This window comes from Callorhinus ursinus, unplaced genomic scaffold (genome assembly GCF_003265705.2).
Source record: "Callorhinus ursinus isolate GAN/ISIS: 27379988/994484 unplaced genomic scaffold, GSC_fseal_2.0 scaffold50, whole genome shotgun sequence".
NCBI classification, from domain to species: Eukaryota; Metazoa; Chordata; class Mammalia; order Carnivora; family Otariidae; genus Callorhinus; species Callorhinus ursinus.
The window spans coordinates 11,035,830-11,060,984 of NW_027397112.1; the positions used below are offsets into that span (position 1 = coordinate 11,035,830).

Genomic DNA, 25,155 nt, shown 5'->3' on the forward strand with positions numbered 1-25,155 from the left:
CCCGTTTAGAAAGAGGGATCGATCTTTCCGCCTCCTCTGCTCTAAGGGACACCCCGCCAGGATTCCTTGTCCTGGACAGCAGGGTCCCCCCCCCCCCCAGCCATTCATTAGACGTGGATCTCCGGTTCCGGGAGAGCGGCTCTGCGTTAGGACCCGGCCCTGCCCTCAGAGTCCTGGGACTGCGCAGAGAGACACACACCCCACCCCCCGCGCAGGAGAGCGGACACGAAACGGCTTCTCTGCAGACTCCAGGAGCCTCCCTCCTTCTGCGCCTCCACCCCCCGTACCTCGGGGGAGAGAATCTTGCGCGTCCCTCCACCCCGCCGGGAGATGCGGAGACTCCCTGGTCTCCGCCTCGGGCCCCCATCCCCGCCTCTCCAGGCCCGGGGGCCTTCCCGTTCAGCCGGCGCGCCCCCGGCGGGCACCGCGTCAGGTGAGCTCTCACCTGGGGCGGCTGGGAGGGGGAGATGGGGGCGGGGCGGGGCGGGGGCGGGCCCTGGGCGGCGGCCCCACCCGCGATGGGGCGGGGCGAGGCCGGCGGGGCCAATGGGGCGGGGGGCTCACCGCCCGGGGCGAGGGGGGGTGCCGCCAGAGCTGCTCCCTCCCCCACCCCCGCTCCGCCCCGCCCGGCTTTAAAGCCCCACGGGCGGCTGGTGGCGGCGCTGCGAGCGCTGAGCGGCGCGAGGAGATGCAACAGGGCGCCGCGCCTCCGGCACCATGCGCCCCCCGCCCGCGCTGGCCCTGGCCGCGCTCTGCCTGCTGGCGCTGCCCGCCGCTGCCGCCGCCGCCTACTTCGGGTCAGTGCCCGCCGCGCCCCCGGCCCGCGTCCCCGGCCCGCCTGCCTCCCCTCCTCCGGCTAGAGCAGGGCCAACATTTCCCTTCCGCTGGCCCCGGCCGCGGCGGGATCTCGAACTCAGACCTTAGCCCCCGGCGGACCCCAGTCCCGGCTCGCTGTCGGAGTTCGCGCCCCGAGCTCGGTCTCTGGCTTCCCCAGCTCCTGCCCCGATCTGTTGTCCCACTGGGTCCTCTTCGCCGCCGCCCTTCCCACCCTGCCCTGTCCGAGACCTCATCCCGCCCACTCCGCCCGGCCTAGGACCCCGGCCCGAGCTCCCGGACTCTGCACACGTTTCGGACCCTGGCCCCATCCGCACGGCGCGCCCGATGCCTGCCGGTCCAGGCGTCCCTCCCGCGCTCGGATGCCCTCTCTGGATCCTCACTCCGTGCCCTGTCTGCTCGTAACCTGGTCTCCGTCCAGCCACAGTCTTCGCCCCGGGCTCTCTCTCCACCCTCTGCCTTCCCCCTGCGCAACCGAGACCCTGCGGGCTGGGTGGCTGGGCGGGGAACGCGCGGATACCAGGGGAATGCGAACCTGCGGACGGTGGGGAGTGTCAGCTAGAGATGCAGGAGGGAAACTTCCGCTAGGGAAACCCAGCCAAATCTCAGACCTGGCGTCGGGTGAATTCTGGGGAGAATGACCAAGAGTGAGAAGGGAGGAGGGCTACATGATTGGAAAAGGAGGATCAGAGTTGGGGAGACACCAGGGGAGGGAGCGGGAGGGAGTGGAGAGCGAACACAGCGCAAGTTACTGGGCAATTGTCCCTTCTTCTCTGACCTAGGGACTTGGGTGGGAGGTGGGGTCGTGGGTGCAAAGGCACTCACGTGACCTCCACCCAATGCTTGCTCCAAATATGTACAGGCTGTTACTTTAATCTTGTCATTTTTTGTGATCTTCACTCCAAATCAGGGTGAGGTTTACAGCCTGCCTAAAGCAAAGGCAAGAAAACACACCAAGCCAGTGACCTGCCAGAGACTGTTCTTAAGGACCTGCCAGGGAGGGGAGTAAGGATCTGAGAGGTCCCGACACAGGCAGAGCTAAGGGCTGTGGGCTAATTTCCGGGTCATGACCCTGGTTAAAAACGTGCCTTGGCTGCGAGCAGTGGCCTCTCCTGAAATATAAGGGGGTGGGGAGGGGTAGGCAGGTCAGCCCAGACCCTAGCTCTGAGCTCAGCTTGCTGGTGACCTGGGAAGACCAGTCCCTGGGCCTCAGTGACCCTTTTGTACAAAGAAGGGGCTGAACTTGATAGAACTGAGCCTCTATTTCCACCCAGAGAGCAGTGCACAAACATGTTTGTTTGACAGTGATTTCAGGCTTGAAGGCACTGCTGTTGCCTCAGCAGGCAGGGTATAATGGCGAGGGCACAGACTTTGGGTTCAATCCCCAACCCAGCTACTTGCTAGCCCTTGCTCTTGGCCAAGTCACTTAACCTGTCTGTGTCTCAGTTTCTCATCTGTAAAATGAGGATAATAGTGCCTATTTCATATGAACACTATATGAGTTAGTACATGGAAAGCGCTTAGGATAGTATCTAGCACATAGTAAATGCTCAGCTAATGCCCGTGAGGAGATTAGCCATAGTAGCTTGGTATCCCAGCCCTGACAGGGGTTTCTGAGCCGGAATGGAGAGCAAGAGGACAAATGCACCTGCATCCTCTTGGACATCAGCTCATTTCCACAATTCTTTTTGGATGTTCTGGAGTTGGGGATGGGGCAAGGGCCAGGTGGGGTGAGGAGAGAGGGGCTCCAGGGGGCCTGGACCACCCTGGCTGATATGGTTGGAAGGGAAAAGAGTTTGTGGCAGTGCCCAGGGGTAGAATTTGAGACTTGTGAGCAGGGGGGCAACCTTGGAAATCAGGGGGGGGGGGGGATGGTTGATTAGGCCTGGGTTAGGGCTGAGAGGGATCATATGAGTATAGAGCCACCTTTTTCTTTTTTATTTTTAAAGACTTTATTTATTTATTTGACAGAGAGAGACACAGCAAGAGAGGGAACCCAAGCAGGGGGAGTGGGAGAGGGAGAGGCAGGCTTCTGACGGAGCAGGGAGCCCGATGCGGGGCTCGATCCCAGGACCCTGGGATCATGACCTGAGCCAAAGGCAGATGCTTAACCATCTGAGCCACTCAGGCGTCCCTAGAGTCACCTCTTTCAGGTCATGAACCCAACTAAGCAAGGCTGACAAAATAGACTCCAGCCACCACTCCCCCCAGTCTGGGGAGCTGGACAAATACTTGGAGAATAAGCTAAAACTGGGGCCTTGGGCTGTTCTGTGTTTAGTCTCAGAGAATGGACAGGATTCAGCCTGAGTTCTCACTGAGGAAGCCCTATCGTGACTCAGTCAGGCCAGATTCTCCAGCTTCCCATCAGAATTTGCTCTCTGGTAGGAATCTGATATCAGTCATCCACACTATAGTGAGAAGGGAAGGCAATGTGTTCCTCCTTTCTCCAGGTCATTTGCACTTAAAGTCTCATTTCCGATTATAAGATGAAATGTTTGGGCATTTGGTAAAAGCAAATTCAAACATGAGGAGAGCAGGTGAAACCAATCTTCTTGGGGTCTTTGAAATCACAGAATCATAAACTTAAGGGCTGGACGTGCCCCCAAAGCATCTCTGGTCCAACCCCTTGTTTCAAGCAGGTCATGTACGATTATTCCCATTTTTCAAATGAAGCAACCATCATCCCCAAACCACAGTAAGCTGGCAACTGTTTCTGGGGCTTCTGTACGAACACAGAGCTGAATTCTGGTGATGCTGATAATGACTAAATACTGCAATTTAGTATTGCAATGATTTACAAATTACTTTTCTTATACAGCCTCTCTCTCTCATCTGATCCTCAGAGCCATTCTTGAGGTCTATAGGATGATGTAAATAGTTCCCCCAGGGAACCCGGGGATCAGAAAAGTTCAGTGATTCACCCTATGTCACACAGCAAATCAATGAGAGAGGCAGGACAGAAACCGGGTTCTGCCCCCAGTCTGGGCTCTTTGCCCTCCAGGGAACAGTCTGCAGAGCGAATACTGTGTGATCATCCAGGGGAGCAACAGCTACAAGGAGCTGGAGGGTAAGGGGGTGGAGGGTGGCCCCCTCCCCCGCTTGGTCACTTGGTCAGGTCACTTGCCTCCAAGGTCTATAGCACCTGGAGGTCCTAAGTTTCCCTAATTCTAATGGGCTGATCCTGGCCTGGAAGTCTAGGATTGCTCAAGAGCTCACATTCTGGCTTGGATGGCTTGGGAATTATGCAAATATTAACTGGTGCGGTGTTTTATAAATGAACATGCACTGTATTATGTGGTAAGTGGAGCCCATGACAGGCCTCGTCACCCAATCCAGTCTTTAAGTCATCCCAATAGCTTCATAACTCGAAGTCATTCCTGTGGATACAACTTTGTAAATCCTGATTGACTTCGGCGGTGCTTTTATAATGCGTGACCTCTGCACTAGTTAGGATCCCTTCCTCTCTACAGAGGGTACAGAGAAGTTTATGAAAGCACAGGCTTTGGAGTCAGCTAGACCTGAGTTTAAATCCTGGCCTTTTGTCTTGCTAGCTGTGTGGCTTTGGGCAAATGTCTTAACCTTGCTGAGCTTTAGGTGATGATAATACCTATCTTAGGGGCTGATGCGAGGCTTCACTGAGATGGTGGGTGAAAAGGCCCTGATTGGGTGCCTGTCCAGGCTCACTTTTGGTAGTTGCTGGGGCTCTAACCATCTTTTTGGCTTATGGAGGTGTCATCATTGTGAAGAAAGCAAACCACCATTTTAATTGTTTTCCCTAATCAACCTTACATGCAGTAAAATGCATGCGTTCTAAGTGCACAGTTGGGGTTTTAACAAATGCATACCCTTGTATAAACACCACCACAACTACTGCATGGAACATTTCCATCAGCCCAAAGGATCCCTATGCTCCTTTGCAACCAGCCCTCCCCCACCAGCCCCAGATCATCACTTCTCTGCTTTCTGTCTTTATAGATTAGTTTGGCCCTTTGTAGAAGTTCACATAAATGGAATCATCTGGTATATAGCCTCTTGTGCCTGAATGGTTTTGCTCAAAATAATGTTTTTGATATTCATCCACGTTGTTACATATATCAGTAGCACATTCCTTTTTACTGCTGAAAAGTATTCTACTGTATGGGCGTACCACTTTGTGTTTCTTCATTTACCAGTTGATAGACATTTGGATTGTTTCCAGTTTGGGGCTGTTCCAAATAAAGCTGCTGTAAGCATTTGTGTACGTGTACATATGTGGGCATATGTTTTTATTTCTCTTGGATAAATACCTAGGACCTGACTATTGGATCATATGGTATGCCTATGTTTAACTTCATAAGAAATGGCCAAATAGTATTCCAAAGTGATTGTACCATTTTATGCAGTGATGTATGAGAGTTCTAATTACTCTGTATTCTTGTCAGCTACTGGCGGTCATAATTTCAGCCCTTTTAGTGGATATGTATTGATATCTCATTGTGGTCTTAATTTGCATTTTCACACTGATGAATGGTGTGTTGAAACTTTTTAAAAAATATTTATTTATTTATTTGAGAGAGAGAGAAAGAGAGAGCGTCATCAGGGGGCGGGGCAAAGGGAGAGAGAATCTTAAGCAGACTGGGTGCTGAGTGTGGAGCCTGGTGAGGGGCTCCATCCATCTCACATGACCCTGAGATCAGGACCTGAGCCAAAACCAGGAGTTGGACACTTAACTGACTTTACCACCAAGGCACCCCACGAGTTGAACATTTTTGCATGTGCACGTTAGTCATCTGAATGTCTTTTTTCACTGGGCTATTCTTCTTATTGAGTTGTAAGTGTTTTTTGTATATTTTGAATCCAGGTCCTTTGTAAGAAAGTATTGGCAAATTTCATCCCTATCTTTGGCTTGCCTTTTAATTTTCTTATTGGAATCCCATGAAGAACAGAAGTTTTTAATTTTGATGAGGTACAATTTACAACTTCTTGTATGGTTTGTGCTTTTTTTGTGTCCTACCCAAGAAATCTCTGTCTACTCAGAGGTTGTAAAGATTTCCTCTTATGTTTTCTTCCAGAAACTTTATAGTTTTAGCTTTTATACTTAGGGCTATTTGTTCATTTTGAATTAATTTATGTGAATTGTGTAAGGTCAAGGTCAAAGTTTATTGTTTTCCATGTGGACATCCACTTGTTCCAGCCCCATTTGCTGAAAAGATGGTCCTTACTCTGTTGTCATTTTTGTTGCAAATTAATTGATTCAACATATGAGATTCTATTTCTGGACACTTTATTCTGTTCCATTCACCTATATGTTTATCCTTATGCCAATACCATGTAGTATTGATTATAGTAGCTATATGGTAAGTCTTGAAACCAAGTACAGTAAGTTCCTCTCTCCCTCTCTCTCTCTCTCTCTTTTTTTCAAAATTGTTTTGAGGCACTTGGGTGCCTCAGTCGGTTAAGTGTGTGACTCTTGATATCAGCTCAGGTCATGATCTCAGGGTCCTGGGATAGAGCGCTGCATTGGGCTCCATGCTCAGCAGGGAGTCTGCTTGAGGACTCTTTCCCCCCCTCTCTCTGCCTCTGCCCCTCCCCTCTCCCTCTCTCTCTAAAATAAATAAATAAATCTTTTTAAAAAGTTGTTTTGGCTATTCTAGGTCCCTTATATTCCACATAAATTTTATTTTATTTTTGTAAAGATTTTATTTATTTACTTGACAGAGAGAGACACAGCGAGAGAGGGAACACAAGCAGGGGGAGTGGGAGAGGGAGAAGCAGGCTTCCCGCTGAGCAGGGAGCCTGATGCGGGGCTCCATCCCAGGACCCTGGGATCATGACCTGAGCCGAAGGCAGACGCTTAAAGACTGAGCCACCCAGGCGCCCCTCCACATGAACTTTAGAATCAACTTATCAATATCTATAGGAAAGCCTGCCAGGATTTTGTTTGGGATTGCATTGAATCTATAAGTCAATTTATAGAAGATCGACATTCCAACAGTATTGAATCTACTGATTTATAAACAGGCATATCTCTTTATTTAGGGCTTTTAAAAATTTCCTTCAGCAATGTTTTGTAATTTTCAGCATGCAGGTCGTGCACATATTTAAAAACTTATTCCCAAGTGTTTTTTGTATTTGGATGGTATTGTTTTCACTTAAATACATTTTTAGAAATTGATTGGGTCCTGAGAAAAACAGGTTGGAGGGAAGAAAGGGTAAAAGAAATTTTACTGCTTTGGGGTGGTAGATTGAAAGCCAAACATCACTGATAAGAATCATTGTGTTTGGGGAAGGAATTTAGGCCGGCTTGTCCCTGGCTGAGCTGTAACCACCCCCACCCCCCCCCCCCCCCCCCCCCCCCCCCCGAGGAGGAGTTGGGCTCTGTAGTTGGGCTCAGGGTCAAACCAGCCTCCTCATGGATAGTGATGGATTTTCTAAGGCTGAGGAGGGCAAGCAAGGCAAGGGGACCCCTGGACTGGAATCCCCTAAGCAAGAGGGGTCCAGGTGCCTTGAGAATTATGTGCCCGGGTAGAAGTTGGGCTCAGGAGGAGGTGGGCCAGGTGCTGTGAGGGTGACCCCACCCTGGCATCAGTGTAAGCAGGGAGAGAGGCAGCCCGAGGCCCTGCTACAGTGTAAGGAGCACTGCACTTGGAGTCACATAGATTGAGTTCAGATATTCCATCCAACCATTTATTAACTGTGACTCAGGGCAAGTCAGTTAACTGGTCTTTTTTTTTTTTTTTTTAAGATTTTATTTACTTATTTGAGAGAGAGAGCATGAGTAGGGGGAGCAGGCGAGGGAGAGGGAGAAGCAGACTCCCCACTGACCAGGGAGCCCATAATGGGACTTGATCCCAGGACCGTGGGATCATGACCTGAGCCGAAGGCAGCCTCTTGACTGACTGAGCCACCCAGGCGCCCCAAGTCAGTTAACTAGTCCAGCCTCAGTTTTCTCAACTATTAAATGGGCTAGTCCTTAACCTATAGAGTTTTTGTAGTTAAATAAGTGTATATAAGGATTATTTATTTATTTATTTGACAGAGAGAGACACAGAGAGAGAGGGAGCACAAGCAGGGGGAGTGGGAGAGGGAGAAGCAGGCTGAGCAGGGAGCCCGATGCGGGGCTGGATCCCAGGACCCTGGGATCATGACCCGAGCCGAAGGCAGACACTTAACAACTGAGCCACCCAGGCGCCCCTTAAATAAGTGTATATAAACCGCTGAAATGCTATCCATATATAAAGAGTTCAAGAAATCTAGTGATCTGGTCTTAGAGACTCCCAAGTTAGGAGTATCTCTGGTGTCCTATGTTCCTTCCCCTCTTCATCTTTGCTCCCGTCAATGTATAATTCAAATCCTTTCCGTGCTCAGCATTTTATGTGCATGATCTCATTTATTCATTGTGACATCCCAGGAGGTAGGTGCTGGTAGAAGTCTCTTCATATAGGTGAGTGGGAAAAAAGCTCAGAGAGGCCAAGTGCCTTGCCCAAAGTCACACAGCTAGTGGCTGGCAGCACTGACATTTGAATTCTGGCCTGTCAGCATCCAGAGCCAACCTCATTATCCCCACCTCGTGCTGCCTCTGCCTCTCCCCCTGGGCAGCTCTGACCCATGAACCCTCCCCTCTGTCACCCACACCCTTCACCTGGCATATGACCTAGGCATCTCTTGCACTGCTTGTCTTAAACTCTTGCTTTGTTACCCACTTTTTTCATGTGCTTATGTCTTCGATTCATGCATAGCGCTCTTTAGGCAAGGGTCTTAGGGCCCTGTCGTTGGCTGAGTCCCCCACAGTCGCTAGCACTGCCTCATGGTCCACAGTGAAAGTCTAGATGGGCAGCCCTTCTCCCTCTCGCTGGCCCTTCCTCTCCCCCAGAATCTTCCTCTGCCGCATCGTATTTGCTCTTCCATCACCTACTTACACTTGGCTCTTTTGAGCACACACTTCTTTGTCATGACCTGGGCTCTGTCAGGATAGGAAGTAGAAGCAAAGCAGAAAGCAGAGACTTGCCCCTGTCAGACTCCAGAATTCAGCTACAACTGGCCTTCCATGGGAATCCTGATGGCAGCTGAGATGAACTGGGGGGTAGGACAGCTGCTCCAGCCTTGACCCCCTCACTGGAGAGATGAAGACCGAAGGGGGGGTGGTGGAGAGTCTCAAAGAGCAAGAATAGACTTAAACCACCATGTTCTGAGTCCTGGAAATTCTTTTTTTTTAAGTAAGCTCTCACCCAACGTGGGGTTTGAACTCACTACCTAGAGATCAAGAGTCACATGCTCTACCCACTGAGCCAGCCAGGCACCACCTCCCTGCCAGAGTCCTGGAATTCTAGAGACTGGTTTTAGGGCAAGAGCAGAGAAGGTCTGCGTTCTTGATCCATTCACTTTAAGGCCAGGTCATGTCAGAATTCAAGAATTTTTGGAATTTTAGAAAGGTAATACGATGCATATGCCATATCTAGGGCAGCCCCCCATAATCAGACACTTTATTATTTTTGCAGAAAAATATCTACATGTTGGGATAAAGGCAGACCATAAATATTCTCATTTGGGTTCAGGTCAGGACACTTGCTGCCATATGAATTCACCATGACTGTATAAAAATCTTTAATTGTCCGAGCTTTCTAAAGTTGGAGTTGTGGATGAAGGTTTGTGAACCTGTGGTGAACTTTCAGCATGTATCACCACTAGAGGCTGTACAAGCTGAGGTTTAAAGAAAGACTTTTGGCCAAGTTCTTGTTGGGTCCTCACTGGGTATCAAAGGAAGGCTTCAGCTGCCTGGCACGGCTTGACCCCAGGAACTGAGGTCCGGAGGGAACAGACCTGACTTTCTCAGTCCCCACAGGGGCTGAGCCGGCGGCTGGCGGAGTCGGGGTTTGACCGACCAGGTGCCCCGAGATCTGGCACTGGGGAGAATATGCGCCAGTGATCAGAGTCGGAGGGCGTGGCCACAGGCAGGCTCTTCCAGAGCCACGCCCCCCCAGCCTGCAGAGCGGAGCTTGGGAAGGTTGGGGGTGTGGGGTGTTGGGTGGACCCTGCAGCCTGGGAGTGAGACAGCAGGGAGGCCAGGGGTGTGGGAGGGGAGGCTGAGGGACAGCCTGGAGCTATACTGTCCCGCCAGGGGTTGGACATCTGAGGGATTTATGCAGCCAGCAGGTGTCTGAGGATATGAGCTAGGGATGGGGGACCTCAGGGTATGAAAAACCAGGGCCTCTGCCAGGGGCTTACAGGGTACTTGGAGAGTCTGTCTGTGCAGCTCTGATGAGGAAGAAAAAAGTGTCAACCACACAGAACTAAGGATGTTATATCTGAAAAGTGAGAGAACGCAAAGAAAGAGGATGGTTAGGAGAGATGGGGCTGGCAAGTAAGGAGGGCTTCCTGGAGGAGGCAGACAAGCATCAGCGCATGCTAGAGCTAGATGGGGCCTCAGGATCACCTTTCCCATTCCTTGCATTTTGAGTCAAGTGTTGAAAAAGCCTGTGGCCATAAAAGAGTCCAGGAGATCCATGAGGACTTTTGGACTGGGAGAGGCATCGCAGGCAGGGGTTATAGCTTGAAGGAAGGCATGAAGTGGACTGAGGTAGCCATGGCAGGAGGACCAGGAGAAGATTGCCCGAGGGGATGGATGGACCGTCTGCTACAGCCCTGGCTGGCTCTGAGTCCAGGACTGTCCAAGGTGGGAAGTTGTCCTGGTCCGGCTCTGGGGGGTGGGGGTCGGGGGGGACCCTGCTCTATGCCCAAGGGAGCTCCTTACAACTTCATCCCTTAGGGCAGTCCTGACCACCCAGGTGTCCGCTGGGCACATTCAGGACGTGGCTCCTTCACCAGGTTGTGAGGCTCCTGCTGTCCTTGGAGCTGAGAGGAGAGGTGTGAAGGTGTGGACCATCCCTGGGCCCTGGAGGAGGACAAATGGAAGGGGCATCATGGGACATCTCTGCCCAGAGCAGCCGCAAACAGCGGAACTACTGACGTCACACGGGGATCACACATAGGGTGGGCGTTCCCCGGGGGCCTGGCTCTTCCAGGGCCCCCAGCTCAGCCTGAGCCTGCCTGCCCATCTGTGGGGAAGAGGGGCACCACCCAGAGCCTGCCCAGCTGGGGAGCTGGTCAACTTACTATGGCTTAATAACTTGGTCGAAGTCACCCAGCCTGGGAGCCAGGGTTTCAAGTTTGGGGCCAAACTGGGTGGGCGTGTTGCCTGCCACAAGAAGAGACATCCTCAGCGACTACTTGCCTTTTCCTGCAGTCCCCACCCTGTGTCCTCTAAACTACTCCTCCCGTGGGTCAGGTCTGGGCCTGTGCACCCAAGAAGCTGGGGAAGCTTGTCTTAAGGCTTCCGGCCCCCCTTTTCTCTACCCCCCACCCGTCCTTGCTCTAGACTTCCCCTTCCTCTTCAGTTTCTTCATGATCCTAGACCCTCTCCTGTGATCTTCCTTCTATCTAGCCAAGTAGGTTCTTAGGCACTAGGATGCATCAGACTCTCACACTTTAGTATGAATAAGCAGGCCACTTCTCTAAGCTTTATTTCTGATGTTTAGCCAAAAAGGAAACTGAGTTTTAGACCAGGAAAAAGTAGTCTCTTAAACAAAGCATACTTCTCTCCCTTTAGCTGCCCAGGGGCCCAGAGGAATCCTAACCAGATTGCCTTCCTTTCAATCCTACCCATCTTGTGTTCCTTTCATCCTAGACATTTGCTGTGGTGGTGCTGATTTTGCTTCCCTGAGGTGTTGCATTGAAACTGAAAGCAGAAACTGCCAGGCTTGACAGAAACAATCAGGAATCCCATCTTAGTCCTGCCACTAACTCAGTGGGTCACCTTGGACAATAAATATTACATGAACTCCCAGGGCACCAGACAGGTCAAAGCAGAGACCTGCACCCTTGGCAAACCCCTTGCCCTCCTGCCTGCCCCCAGAAGCCTCTGCAATACCTCCCAGGAGCCATCAGGGCAAAAACCTCTGGACTGGGTGATCTTGAAGGGCTTCTCCAGCCTTAAAATATAATGATTCAAATGGTGTGCATTTGGACCCAACCAGGGAGCTGGGGGGAGATGTTCCTAATCTCCAGCCTGCAGAGGCGAGGGAGCCCCCTGCACATGGGGACCTTTGGTGGCCACTGTGCCACCTGATCTATGTGCCAGGGATGAAGGCTTCCCCTCCAGTGCTTCTGCCTGAGCCTGAGTGGAGAGGGAGACAGACAGGAAGGAGGAGGGCAAGCATTTCCTCTGCAGATGTTGCACTGACCAAGCTCAAAATACCCAAGATTGTTGAGATGCAGAGCATGCTTGCTGAGCGGGCGGCTTGCTGCCCACTTAGCTGTGAGCACACGTCTGCCCGATGCCATCCTCAGCGGGCAGGCCGGTGTGCGTGGGGCTGCAGACAGGAAGTGGAGCTGTTCTTGGAGAGACAAAGCCCACAGCTGGGCCCGACTCTTTTCTCTCTGAGCCAGGGTTGTGCTGGGGTGGGGGACGAGGCTCTGGGGATGAGCTCTGGTGGGGCGGGGGGGGGGGGGGGGGGGGGGGGGGCCAGATTTGGTCCTCAGGCTGAGTTCATGGAGTCCTGAACTTAAGAGCTGGGGAGGAAAGGAGGGGTGGAGCCGAGAAGGGCTGAGGGGGATCCTGACAGGGATGTAGTGAGTGATCTTTAGTGTCTTTCAGTCTTCCGTGGGGAGACCTGGCATGAAGCTGACCCTCAATAAAGTCGTTGATATTTATATTTAAGCGAATGGGTGAGTAAAGGGGGCTGGAGCTTGTAGGAGTAGAGGTGGGGGGGGTGCCCGGGTGGCTCAGTTGGTTAAGCTCAGGTCGTGGTCTCAGGGTCTTGGGATGGAGCCCCGTGTCAGGTTCTCTGCTTTGGGGAGCCTGCTTCTCCCTCTCCTCTCCCTCTGCCCCTCCCCCTGCTCATTCTCTCTTTCTCTCTCTCTCTCAAATAAATAAATAAGTAATCTAAAAAAAAAAAAAAAAAAGGAGTAGAGGTAGGATACGGCAACTGGCAACTTGGCCAGGCTGCTCATTAAGGACGTGGTCTCGGAGGAGGCATGATGTTGACACAGAATCCGGGAGAGGAGAAAGGAGTCTGAAGGATGGAGGGAATGGCGTGCTGCTCAGCAGCATACACTTGGGGCCCCTCAGCGTGACAGAAAGAGGGGAGAGAAGGTTGGGGTGGGTGTTGAGGGTACCCCCTCTCTGCAGAAGGACTGTTGGAGCCAAAGGCCCTCTCTTCCCCTGCCAGGCATCGCCCTCAGCAACTCTCCCTGCTGAGAAGAGATGGGTGGTGGAGAGCACCGGGTGGGGGTGGGGCGTGTGGGGGTGGGGGTGGGGGGGTGGGGGTGTGTGTAGGGGGATTTAGTGAGGGCTGTGAGGTGGGCTGAGATGTTTGAGATGAAAGCACAAAGGGAACACTTACCATGCAAATGGCCCTACAGCGGAAGCCTGTTATCGGGAGCATCTAATGGGGTTTTGCAGGGCCAAGGCCAATGCTCCGGGCAGGGCAAGGCTTTCCTGGTTCCCAGGCAGCTGCCCACAGTTGGCAAGGTCCCTGGTGCCAGGCACAGCTCCTGGCCCCTCCAGCTAAGGGTCTAGACAGGCTGGCATTGCCTGGTGCCCTGGGAACTGCCAGCCTTGTCCTACACCACCCACCCACTCCCTCACCGACATCCTGGGGGTGACCTCCTCTGGAACCGTCAGACCCTCTCAAGCAGAAAAAAGGGTGGGTGTGTGTGTCGGGGGGGAGAACAGCACCTGGGGCACCCCCAAGTGATGGGAAATGCACTATACCTGCCTGATCTTCCCCGACTAGCCAGGAAGGCTCCCTAGGACCTTCCTCCTGCCTCCTCCCCACCCCCCAGGCCCCTTACTACAAGTAGGATGGGACTGGCCAAGGTCAGGTTCTCACCCAGATGGAGCTAAGGGTTCTGATCCCTGAGCAGCTCCCAGTTGTTCCACCGGGAGCTGGGCTGGTTCAAAGCTTTCTTCTGCTTCTTGGGGCCTTGGGAAAATCTGGAGTACTACCAAATCCTACCAAGTTCCTTCTAGACCACCAGCTCCTCAGGGGCAGGGGAGCACATCCCCATGGCCAGCATGGCGCCTGGCACATAGTGAGGGCTCAAGAATGACACTTCTCTGGAGCTTACTATGTGTCAGGCACTGTTCTAAGACCTGTGCAAATGTTAACTCATTTAATCCTCCCGATAGCCCTGTGAGGTAGGTACTGTGGTGATCTGTGTTTTATAGGTGAGGCACAGGGAGGTGAAGTGCTTTGCCCAAGGTGACACAACTGGTAAGAGGCAGAGGCGGGATTTGAACCCGGGCAGCCTGGTCCCATCATGCTTTCCCACTAGCCAATGTGTATTTGTTAGATGGAATGAGCTCAGCGGGAGAGTGGACCTTCCCAAGGTCGCCAGTGAGTGAGGGCAGACCTGGGACCAGACTACCCAGGCCAAAACAGCTTGGGGGGCCTGAGGTCCTTGGGTTCCCTACTCCAGCAGGTGGTGAGTGATTATTCCAAGGTGAGCTCCATTTCCTCTCTGGGGCTTGGTGGTGACTGAGGTCCTGTTGAAGGTAAACAAGAGCAGCCTCCTGGGACACCTTCTCCAAATCCTGGGAGAACCTTCTTTTCCTTCCTTCAGGGTCATCCCAGATGGAGCTGCTTTAGCCAAAACTGTGGATGGGGTGAGCATTGGGGAGTGAAAGGAGGCCAGGGCAGGAAGGGCCAGCAGTGGGCAGAGGAGATCTGGGGGTAGGGGTGTATGTGAGGTGAAGTCCTGAGGGGCACCCTTAACTTTTCCCACCTGGGAGGAGACAAGGTGGCCCAGGGAACAGCTGGGGATGCTCCGGAGTCAAAGCCAGAGACATCTTGTTGTATAGGGGTGGGGGCTTCTGGTCTTATTATTAAACTAAGGGCTGAGGGTACAGAGAGCAGAGGGTCTCAGGCTGGAGGCAAAGAAGGGAGGAGAATGGAGCTGGTCACATGGGATTGTTGCTTTCTTCGCAGGAGAAGAGGGGCTGGAAGTCAGCCTGGGGGGGGGGCCCACTGGAAGTGGAAATGGGGGAGACCAGCTGCGCCAAAGCGAATACAGCCTGTTGGGGGGTGGCCTGGTCCCACAGGGCTTGGGAGCACTTGAGCCGGGCAGAAGCCTGGAGGAGCTCTCGTCCCACAGCCCAGAAGAGCAGCTAACAACTTCACAGGTTGTTCATCCTCTGCTCTTGAGCTCAGAACACTGGCTACTTGTTTGGTTGGTAGCATCTGACCAGACCACAGGGCAGTGTCTTTATGAAAACTCCAATTTTTGTCTGGATTCATACGACTGACGAAGCTCACTTGATCTTCCCAGGTGTACATCTTACCCCCATGGGGCCCAACTAACATGCGGGCGATTAAGATTCTGCAGAGAGGCAGGGGTGGGTGGGGTTTTCAGGCCTGGGGTGCCAGGGAATGTGGTTTCTTCAAGGGGAGGGGATCATGCCCCCAGACCCTGAAACGGACGGGAGCCTGCAATGCCTAGAATTCTTCTGAGGTCCGGGAAGAAGGCTTCCCTAGCAGATGCCACAGGATGGGCATGTGGAGGATAGCTCACTAACAGCATCTGAGGAAATACGGTGTTTTCTAAATTTGATGTCATGGCACTGTTTCTTCAAAGGAAATATGATCCCAACCACAACATAGGAAATAAAGAAAAGGGAAACTGGGTCCTGGAAGATCTCCCAGCTGTCTTTTTAGGCCCTGAGAGGGCTCCTAAGGCAGTGCCAGGCGAGTCTTCTCGGACAGACCAGGGCCCAGTGCGGCCTGAGGCCTCTATGCGGTTGGCTGCCTTTCCTGACCATTAATCGCTACTAAGTGTCATTACTGCTAATAAAATTAACCGACTTTATACTGGACTTTTTCTGGGGCCATCAATCACAGGGTCTATTACACGAAGTTAAAAAAAAAAATAGGGGCCTATGGATGGGAGAGAGGGTCTTTGCTGAGCCTGGCTCACAGGTGCAGGCTAAGGTGTGCTGGTCCTTCACAGTTGTCAGAAGGTCATGATCAGTGACAGCACCCTTGGTTAGATGACCACTCCAAGCCTTAACACCGTACTTATAGATAGGAGTGTCGAAGGCAAGAACACGGCTGCCCACAGGAAGACTCTGGGGCTGGGGCTGAAAAGCTGAAAAGCTGAAAAGTTCCCCAATTCTCCCTCCCACTCTCTCCACCCCTGCTTCTTTCTATGCATTCGGTTCATTGTTTTGCTCTCTCTTTGGACCAGCTTCTCCTTTTTATCTCCTGAGTTACAGGCCCAATCACCCAAAGAAAGAAAGAGAGAGAAAGCAACTGTAAGTGCAACTTAATTCAAATTCCAAATTCCCAGAGAAAGGACTGATTGGCCCAGCCTGGGTCACGTGATCCTCATTGGTCCAGTCGCTAGGTCGGAGTGGCAGGGTCATGTGGCATAAAATGGTCAGCCACACGGTGGTAACCATATAGATGGGAAGAACTAGTGGGTAGCCAACTCAACAGGTGTCTGCAATTTAAAGGTCTTAGTCATAAGGACTCAAAAACTGATAGATGATCGAAATTATATAACAGAAAGTATGATGGTATATACTTTGGTATATATGGTATATTCATACAGCTGTAATGGTATAATAATAATAGCTGTCGTTCTTGGAATGGCATCTGAGATAGGCCTTGAAGGATGTGCAGCCCCACTGGTCAAAATTGCCCTCACTCCCTGCGTGTTCTCTCATCTGTCCATCAGCTGCTACGAGGGAGGTCCCAATTTCTGAACGGTAGGAACAGCATGAGCGGAGTTTTCCCTCACACCAGCACCTGCTGTGGGGAGGAGACCATTTGAGGGACTAATTGGTACCTGCACCCTTTGTCCCTTTCATACTGGAAGCCAGTCAGGGTGGGGCCTCCTCAGCTAGAGCTGACATCTGGACCTGCCAAGGGTCAAGCTCTTAAGGGTTTCCTGCCAGGCTGCAGGGAGGGGTTTGGGTGTAGACCTGGTGGACCGGAAATTTACCCATTTGCCCCCAGATTAATGATTAACAGGTCCCTGCCCTCACCCTGTCTAGCAGGGGAGCCTAGGGCCAGGCTGGGCCAGGAGGAGCCTGATAGCATCTGTCTCTGCTCAGAGGTTTCAGAGATATGCTCCACACTGGGTTGGCTGCATCTGATGGATTTAGAATCTACGGGCACTTTCTGGGGGCACCTGGGGCCTGGCCAGAACCCACGCTCTCCCTGGGGCAGTGTGGCATCCAGCCAGATGTCCAGGCTGGGTCAGGTGGCTCCAAACAGGAGAGCCATGTCCTCGGCTCCGTGGGGTGTGGGCCTCTCCTGGAATGGCGTATATTCTACCCATGCTGAGGGCCACCCCGGAACAGGACAGGAAAGAGGAGAATCATCTCAGAGAGCTTCTGGGGAGAGGGAAGGTGAGCTCCAATGGTATTCCCTGCCTTGCTGCTCATCGGCTTTATGGCTCAGGCCAGTCACTGCCTCTCCATAAAACTCTGTTTCCTTATCTGGACAAAGGGAAGATCTGCCCAGGTTAAAGAGTAGAGCTTCTTGCGAGAGGAAAGAATTTTGAGATACTCCAGCCTGCAGAAAGGTGAACCAGTGTGTCCCAGGCACTGTGGTTGGTACTTTCCATATAATCCTCCCAGCAGCCCCCGGAGGTGGAAAGGATCCCTTTTTGCACTTCCCAGAGGAGAAAACCAAGGCTTCAAGGTGACACGGCTAGGAAGTGGCAGCCTGACCTCAGAATCCACGGACTTCGGATACAGTAGAACAGGAAGTCTGGAGGGGATGGTGTGATGGAAATTCATTCACCCATCTGTCAGTTCATCTGTCCATCCGTCCATCTGTCCACCCTTCCTTCCTTCCTTCCTCCCTCCCTCCCTCCATCCAGGGGCTCCCTAAGCATCTCTTTGTAACAGGTATTGAGCAGCCAGAAGGTTGAAGATCTAGCTGAGAATTGCGGAAACAGGCTAGGTGGGCATGGGATTACTTGGGCCGCCGTATAACCTGAGGGAGAGAGGGATATCAGGGAAATTGCGGAGGGTTTGCCCAGCACCTCCATCCATCTGCCTGCCTGCCCCCTCTGAGGATCGTGGCTCTCCCCTCCAGACAGCAGCCAATACTATGTGCAGTACTTCCCAAAAGTCCCCGATCATAGATGCTGCCCAAGGTATGTGGTGAATACAGATCCCCAGGCTGCACTCCAGACCCAGTGTGGATCCTGGGCATCTATATTTTTAATAAGCACCCAGATGACTTTTATGATTGGGCAAGTTTGGGAAATAGAATGGGTAAGACCAGCAGAGACATTGGCCTCTGGAAAACTTGGGCATGAGCGCTTGTTCCAAGCACTTGGGTTTCCTACTCTGAAAAATGGGCCCATAACCGCATGGGGCTGGCCCGCCTCCCAGCAGGGAATAAATGAAGCCCCCAAGAGGGCCCCCTCCCCCCCTTGCTTGTCCTCTGTCCTCCCTACCCCCTTCCCCCATCAGGACCCCCAAGGGTCACTGTCTCCCTCTCTCACTCCCTCTAGGCTGACCGGGCGGGAGGTCCTGACGCCCTTCCCAGGGTTGGGCACGGCCGTGGCCCCTGCACAGGGTGGGGCCCACCTGAAGCAGTGTGACCTGCTGAAGCTGTCCCGGCGGCAGAAGCAGCTCTGCCGGAGGGAGCCCGGCCTGGCCGAGACCCTGCAGGACGCTGCCCACCTCAGCCTGCTCGAGTGCCAATTCCAGTTTCGACACGAGCGCTGGAACTGCAGCCTGGAGGGGAGGACCGGCCTGCTCAAGAGAGGTAGGGAGGAGGGCTGGGGGTGGGGAGGAGGGCTGGGGAGGAGGCCAGCCATCCTGCCCCTGGCCCCTGGGCCCAGGCCATGCTGCCCTTGCAAACCTAGCATAGTCTCCCCTTAGAAGAGTCCCAGGGGTTAATGAGGCCCAGCCTTTCCCTCGGTTTGGGGGGGAGTGGAGGAGCAAGGGAGACCCGAGAGAAGAGGAGGCACAGCCCATTACTGGATGGAGGAGGAGCCCACAGATGAGATGGGTGGTCCCTCAGTCCCCTCCCTCAGCGTCCTGCACACACACGTGCAAAACAAGGGGCAAGACCATATAAGGATGGAAGGCAGGTAATAGTCGGCCAAATAACCTGAGACGGGCCAAATTCATGTGTTCCCTCTTTCACCTGTGACTTTGTTCATCGCATCCATCCGTCCATCATTCCCTCCTTCCCTTCTGTTCACACCCTACCTTCTTCCCTCCTCCCTTCCTCCCTGCATCCCTCCACACCTCATCCGCTAAGCATCTGGTGAGGCTCGCAGTGAGCCGGCCTCTGTGCCGGATGCTGGAGGCACAGAGCTGAACCGCACCCCATCTACACTTGGAGAGCATACAGCCTCAGGGGGAAGCAGCTCAGTATGTGACTCTGTCACCAAGTAGCAAGGGGCTTTCACAGAAAAGTCAGTGATGGTAGAGAGGGGAGCCAGCCCCCTTCCAGACCAGCTGCTCTCCACGGCTGGGGAGGGTCCGGGATGGAGCTGATGCTACTCTCCCGCCCGTGTTAGCAGCACCCAGGTACCCTGGAGAGCAGGCGGAGGGTGGCTGGGTTTGGGCCACGCCTCAGCAAGAGTACCGGAGTAGCGACGGGCCTGGCAGGGATTGGGATGATCAGTCCCGAACAAGTCAGGCAGGAGACCCAAAGTCACTCTGTCACTGGGTCTACTGCACAGGTAGGGAGCAGACAGTGACATCTGAGCAGCATCTTGAAGCCCAGGACGCCCACAGAGCATATTTCAGGGGATCAGGGGCCTCAGAAATGGGTTGGTTCAGTTTGCCCACACATTGACTTGGAGTCAAGGTCAGTGGTTTGGCCTCAGCTCTGCCCCTCACCATATGCCCAAGTCACTTCTCAGCATCTTAGTGTCCTCATCTAGAGGCAGTAACCCCTGTCTGCTGCCCTAGGAATCTAGGCATATACTCCATAGTAAATCTGAAAGTTCCATCTACCCAACAGCCTGCAGCCTGAGGCTAAGGGGCAGGTGATAGGAGGCTGCCCCGAGCCATGTCCTCAGGGGCACACGACCCTTATCCGGCTCATCGAGGCACCCTCATCATCCTCTTCTGCTCTCGGAGGGCAAAGGGCAGCCTCTGAGCCCACTCTCCTCCTCCCTCCCGGATCCCCCGGGTGCCTGGCCCAGGTTTCAAGGAGACGGCCTTCCTGTACGCAGTGTCCTCGGCTGCCCTCACCCACACTCTGGCCCGGGCCTGCAGCGCCGGCCGCATGGAGCGCTGCACCTGTGACGACTCTCCGGGCCTGGAGAGCCGGCAGGCCTGGCAGTGGGGCGTGTGCGGCGACAACCTCAAGTACAGCACCAAGTTCCTGAGCAACTTCCTGGGGCCCAAGAGAGGAAGCAAAGACCTGAGGGCTCGGGCGGATGCTCACAACACCCATGTGGGCATCAAGGTGAGCACGTTCCCCAGAGGCGCAGAGCCCTGCCCCAGCCAGCGTGCCGGTGCCGGCAGCCCGGTCTGTAGGAGGCCCCTCAGCACACACGCAGCTGTCCCTGGGGGAGCCCCATTCCTTCCACCGACATGCCCTTACCAGGTGCCAGGAAGTAGGGAAGGGTCGGGGGCACCATCGCGGGCTAGGCAGCAGGTGGGAGCCAGGCTAGGGACTGGGCCCTGATGAGGCCGAAACATATTTGGAGAAGGGTCTCCATTCCCGGGACTGGCCTTCCTTGACGTCCTAGAAACCAACGTAGTTTGAAAGCTTTTGATCTGGTGCAACACCTCCGCTTCCTCCATTTTACAGACCGAAAGACGGAGGAGGCCCAGAGAAGGGAAGGGCCTTAGCAGAGGCATACGGTAGTGGGAGGCCAGAGGGTAAAAAGTTTCCCGGTCTCTTGGGATCAGAGGCTGGGAGAGGCCCGGGTTCCGATTCTTTAGGAAACTGACTTCTGTGCCCTCACTGCTGCTGACTCGGTGTAAAGCAGGGCTGCTGTGCTCAGTTGTGCAAGCTTTCTACTCCACAAGGACTCTGGGCCAAAGGAAGGAGCAGGGGCTGAGATCTGGCCTGCACTGCTCTCCCCGAGGCAGGCACCTTGGCCCAGCGGAAGGGTGGCCTTGAACTAGTCTGCCCGAAGGCGGCCCGTGGGTTAGCTTGGGTCCTGTTTGCCTCCTTCTGCTGTCTCTCGTCCATCCTGGGTCTACGCTCCGGGGGCGGGCTGGCACTGTGGGCTCCAGGGCCCTGGCCACACCTGCATTCTGTCTCTCCCTGCAGGCAGTGAAGAGTGGCCTCAGGACCACGTGTAAGTGCCACGGCGTGTCGGGCTCCTGCGCTGTGCGCACCTGCTGGAAGCAGCTCTCCCCCTTCCGAGAGACGGGTCAGGCACTCAAGCTGCGCTATGACTCAGCCGTCAAGGTGTCCAGTGCCACCAACGAGGCCTTGGGCCGCCTGGAGCTGTGGGCCCCTGCCCGGCCCGGCAGCCCCACCAAGGGCCTGGCCCCGCGGTCTGGGGACCTGGTCTACATGGAAGACTCGCCCAGTTTCTGCCGGCCCAGCAAGTACTCGCCCGGCACGGCGGGCAGGGCGTGCTCTCGGGAGGCCAGCTGCAGCAGCCTGTGCTGCGGGCGGGGCTACGACACCCAGAGCCGCCTGGTGGCCTTCTCCTGCCACTGCCAGGTGCAGTGGTGCTGTTACGTGGAGTGCCAGCAGTGCGTGCAGGAGGAGCTCCTGTACACCTGCAAGCACTAGGCCGGCTGCCCAGGGTGCCCGGGGGCGCTGCCAAGAGCCCTGGCGCTCGGCCACCTTGAGGCCCCCCGGGCAGGGACGCACAGCAGGCAGGCACTCTCCGCCCCTGCACACGCACTCCTCCCTCCGCCGGGGCCTCAGCCGCCCTTCCCTCCCTCCTCATTCCACAGAGAGAGGCTCCCGGGGACCAGCACGGAGGGTCCCCAGCCTTGCTGGAGCAGGAGCACAGAGTCGGAAAGGAGGTGGGGGGGGGGGCGATAAGGGAAGCCGAGAGGAGACCAGGACTGAGGGTCTTGTTGAGGGGGGCCATCCCGCTAGCTCCATTCCTCGGGTGAGTGGCCGAGAGCCAGCAAGACGTTGGGAGGTGAGCTTCTGGGCCAGCAGGGCACGGGAAGGCAGTGTCAGCTGGTTGCAAAGGCTGGAGCCTGGCAGGGATGGGTCAGTTCAGCCCTCGGGCCCGGCTCAGGTCACAGTGAGCCCTGGGGGCCATGCAGCTCCACCCCCGGTGGCTTTGCTGTGCCTGAGGTCGGGGGAGAGGCCAGGAGGTAGGGGCTGTTTGCAGAAAGGAAAGCTTGCTGGGCTTGAGTGGACCCAAGTCAGATACATGCCCTGGAGCCCTGTGTCCTTGATTTGGCTTTTAAAATAGGCACTGAGGCCTCATTCTTGCCTTGAGAGCTGGGTTATGCACGCCCAGCCAGCCCTGCTCGGTAAGAGCCCCAGTGGATGTGAGACTGGTGGGGTCGCACCGTCCCCGGGTGGCTTGCAGATAGCGCACCGAGGCTGTACAGAGCGACAGCGACCCCTCCCCTGTTTTCCGGCTGGGGAACATTTTGTCCCAGCCCAGGCGAGGGTGACCGCCTTTGGTTGGAGGCAGGGACGCAGGGAGCTCGGTTTCTCAGCTTCCCCTTAAGCTCTGTTTGGTCAACTGCCTGTGGCTGTGGTCACCCGTGCCGTGAGGCTCCAACGCAGCTGACATTCGCGACCCAGAAGAGTTCTGACTCTGGTTACAATTCCACTCTTCTAGCTACTCATTTAATTAAGGTTTTGCCCTGGAGTTACAGGCATGGGAACGTCTTTGCTAAGCCTGGCTCCTTGGGGGCCCTCTCCACTCATGGATGGCCTCCACTTTGGCTCATACCTGAGGAATAGAAGTGACTTTGCTAATTTCCTCTGATTCTGTGGACAGTTAAAGGGCTACCTGCCAAGGCCCCTGTGTGAGAGGAGGAGAGAGTAGCTGGTACATACACACACACACATGCACACCCCTTGGACCTGCCAGGCTGGAGGGTTCCCATTTAGCAGCACACACTCTGGTTCAGAACCAGGGCTTTGCAGGGGTCACTCTGCTGGAAGCTGAATGCCAGCCAGGAGGAAGTGAGTGACCTCCTTCAGGAAGCCCTTGGCCGCTTTGCGAGCCCTGCCGCGCCCTCTGTCAGCTTCCTTTCTCCCTGAACCCAGAGTTGCTGACCCTTTGCTGAATGGAAACTTCAGAATCAGCCGTATGCTCAGAAACCACCAGTTCAAGCCCAGGAAGGAGCCCCAGGCTCCCTGGGACCTCCAAGGGTGAGGAGCTTCCCTGGCTTTGGTGAGTCAGGGCAGCTTGTGAGATGCTGGAAGGATCTCTGGCTGCAGAAATTCTGAGGAGAAGCCAAACTTACCGGAGACCCCCTCGCTGGACTGACCTTGCTGGCCCAGCCAGCCGGCCCACCTCTTGTCAAGAAGAGCAAAAAGGCGAGCAGCCTGGTTTTCTAGTTTCTTCCACTCCCCGCACTGTATGGAGACTGTTTCTTGGCCAGCCCAATCCATCTTGTTCCTCTGAGACCCTAACTCTGCCTCCACCTTGCCCTAGCCCTTGTTATAAGGTACCAGAGGCCTCACTGGCAAGAAGAAGGAGTCTGATCCACCAACATATCATCTGCACCCCAACTCCCCTGCTGGCTGGGGTTGCAAGAGGATAAAGGCAGACTCTGAGGGACCGAGGCCATGGCTGGCCACCAGCACCGATGATCTAGACCAATGGCATGGGTGTGGGCTCTGAGGGCCCCTCGGCCTGGGTGGTCCTCCCCGTTTAGCCCCCCCTTCTCCTTCCTTTCTCCATCCTTTCTCTTCCAGGTGCCCCCAAAGGTCCACCTCAGCCCTGCTGGGGCCCCTCATTCTACAGCTTTAAGGGAAACGCTCACAGGGTATTTTTTTGTCTACCTCACATATGTAGTTTTTAGGGCAAAAGAGGATAATTTATATAGCTAAGATATATGAGAAAATATTTATGTATAATATTTATATAGTTTTCTATATTTCATGAGCAGCACCTGTGGGGGTTGTGTGTGCCGTCAGAAGCCATCCTGTCTGGGGAGACACCGCTTGGCCGGACCAGGGCCGCCCCTGCGCTGTTCCCCAGGGGGCTGGGGTGTCTTGTAGGTTCCTGCGACCAGCCCGTCTTGGTGCTGGTGAGAACGCATCCCCTCTGTGCGTGAGCCCTAGTGGGCTTGATCCGGATCTTCCTTGTGAAGGTTTTGTAAATTCTCTGTTCTTCTGGGTCCCAGGCCCCTCTTCTGCTCCGGCGAAACTGTCTTGCTCATAATAGTGATGACAAGAAAGATGGCCACACTTTGCATTTGTAAAGCACTTTCAGTCTTCAGAAACACTCTTGTCCCTTTAATCTCGCTTGATTTCCCCCATTATCCCTAAATTGTGTGTGTGGTCGGGGGCTCATACTGTGCAGGGCTTACAGATGCGGCCCAGAGACGCAGGGCTGTGCCCAAAGTCACACTGAGGAGGTCCGTTCATGGAGTATCTTCTGAAACTCGGCATGGGCCAGGCACTGGGCGAGCCGACTCGCCCTGAGCCTAGGAGCCCCCATGCCCGGAGACACGTTGAGCCCAAGAGCCCAGGGAAGTGGCCCCTTCTCCGGCTGTGTGTGACCCCGGCCTTTCGGATCTGGACAGCACGTCAGCATCTCTCCAAGCGGAGTCCTGTGTCTCAGGGGCTGGGACTGCCTGAGAGGCCTGGAGAGAAAGGGCCCCAGGGGCTCCTCGAGAGCAGTGGGCGACACCACAGGGCCCCTCCCGGCCCACAGATGGGTTTCGTTTGCTCTCATTTGTGGTTCTCTCTTAAAAATGAATTGTTTTCCACTGGATTTCTGGCTTGCCTTGTGCAATCAATCGGGCTGGCCAACGGGGCCTACATTCTCACCCAGCCACAGTCAGCTACAGAGAGGGAACCCTATTAGGCCACATGGGGGGGTCCCCAGTTTGCCAAGTACCCCCCCACCACTGTCCACCTCGCTCATGGGTGTTCCCGCCTGGCTCTCGTGGGCATATCGTGTCCCTCTCCTTGTTCAGATGAGCCCAGGGTCCCTGTGTCCTTCACTGCCTGGCCGATAGGCCCACGGGCAGACCCATGCCAGCCCAAAGATTATTTCTTGCTTTCCAGAGTTTCCTCTCTCAACAACCAATGAACTTCAAGTGCTTTTTGTCTCAGCACGCTGGGGACTTCTAACGGGAGCTATCATATACTGAGCACCTGTTAGGTCCATCCCCTCAATCAGCGATTACATAGGGAGCCCCGACTGAGCGGCACCCCAGGCCCCTCTCTGGGCGCTGGGGTG

At 54.5% G+C, this 25,155-nt stretch overlaps 1 protein-coding gene across 1 annotated transcript; it reads left to right on the top strand.

The window, feature by feature from the left end:
• The first annotated feature begins 677 nt into the window (after window positions 1-677).
• WNT9B (Wnt family member 9B) lies at window positions 678-23,677 on the top strand. The gene is made up of 4 exons (XM_073883151.1): window positions 678-797; window positions 18,343-18,599; window positions 19,996-20,261; window positions 21,078-23,677. Exons 1-4 carry the CDS (start codon window positions 718-720, stop codon window positions 21,549-21,551), a joined length of 1,077 nt encoding a protein of 358 aa, XP_073739252.1. The 5' UTR covers window positions 678-717; the 3' UTR covers window positions 21,552-23,677.
• The last annotated feature ends 1,478 nt before the right edge of the window (window positions 23,678-25,155 follow it).

Coding starts and splice junctions, on each gene's coding strand:
- WNT9B (XM_073883151.1), top strand. CDS start 718: ATGCGCCCCCCGCCCGCGCTGGCCCTGGCCGCGCTCTGCCTGCTGGCG. Junction 798..18,342: donor GCCGCCGCCGCCTACTTCGG/GTCAGTGCCCGC, acceptor CACTCCCTCTAG/GCTGACCGGGCGGGAGGTCC. Junction 18,600..19,995: donor GACCGGCCTGCTCAAGAGAG/GTAGGGAGGAGG, acceptor TGCCTGGCCCAG/GTTTCAAGGAGACGGCCTTC.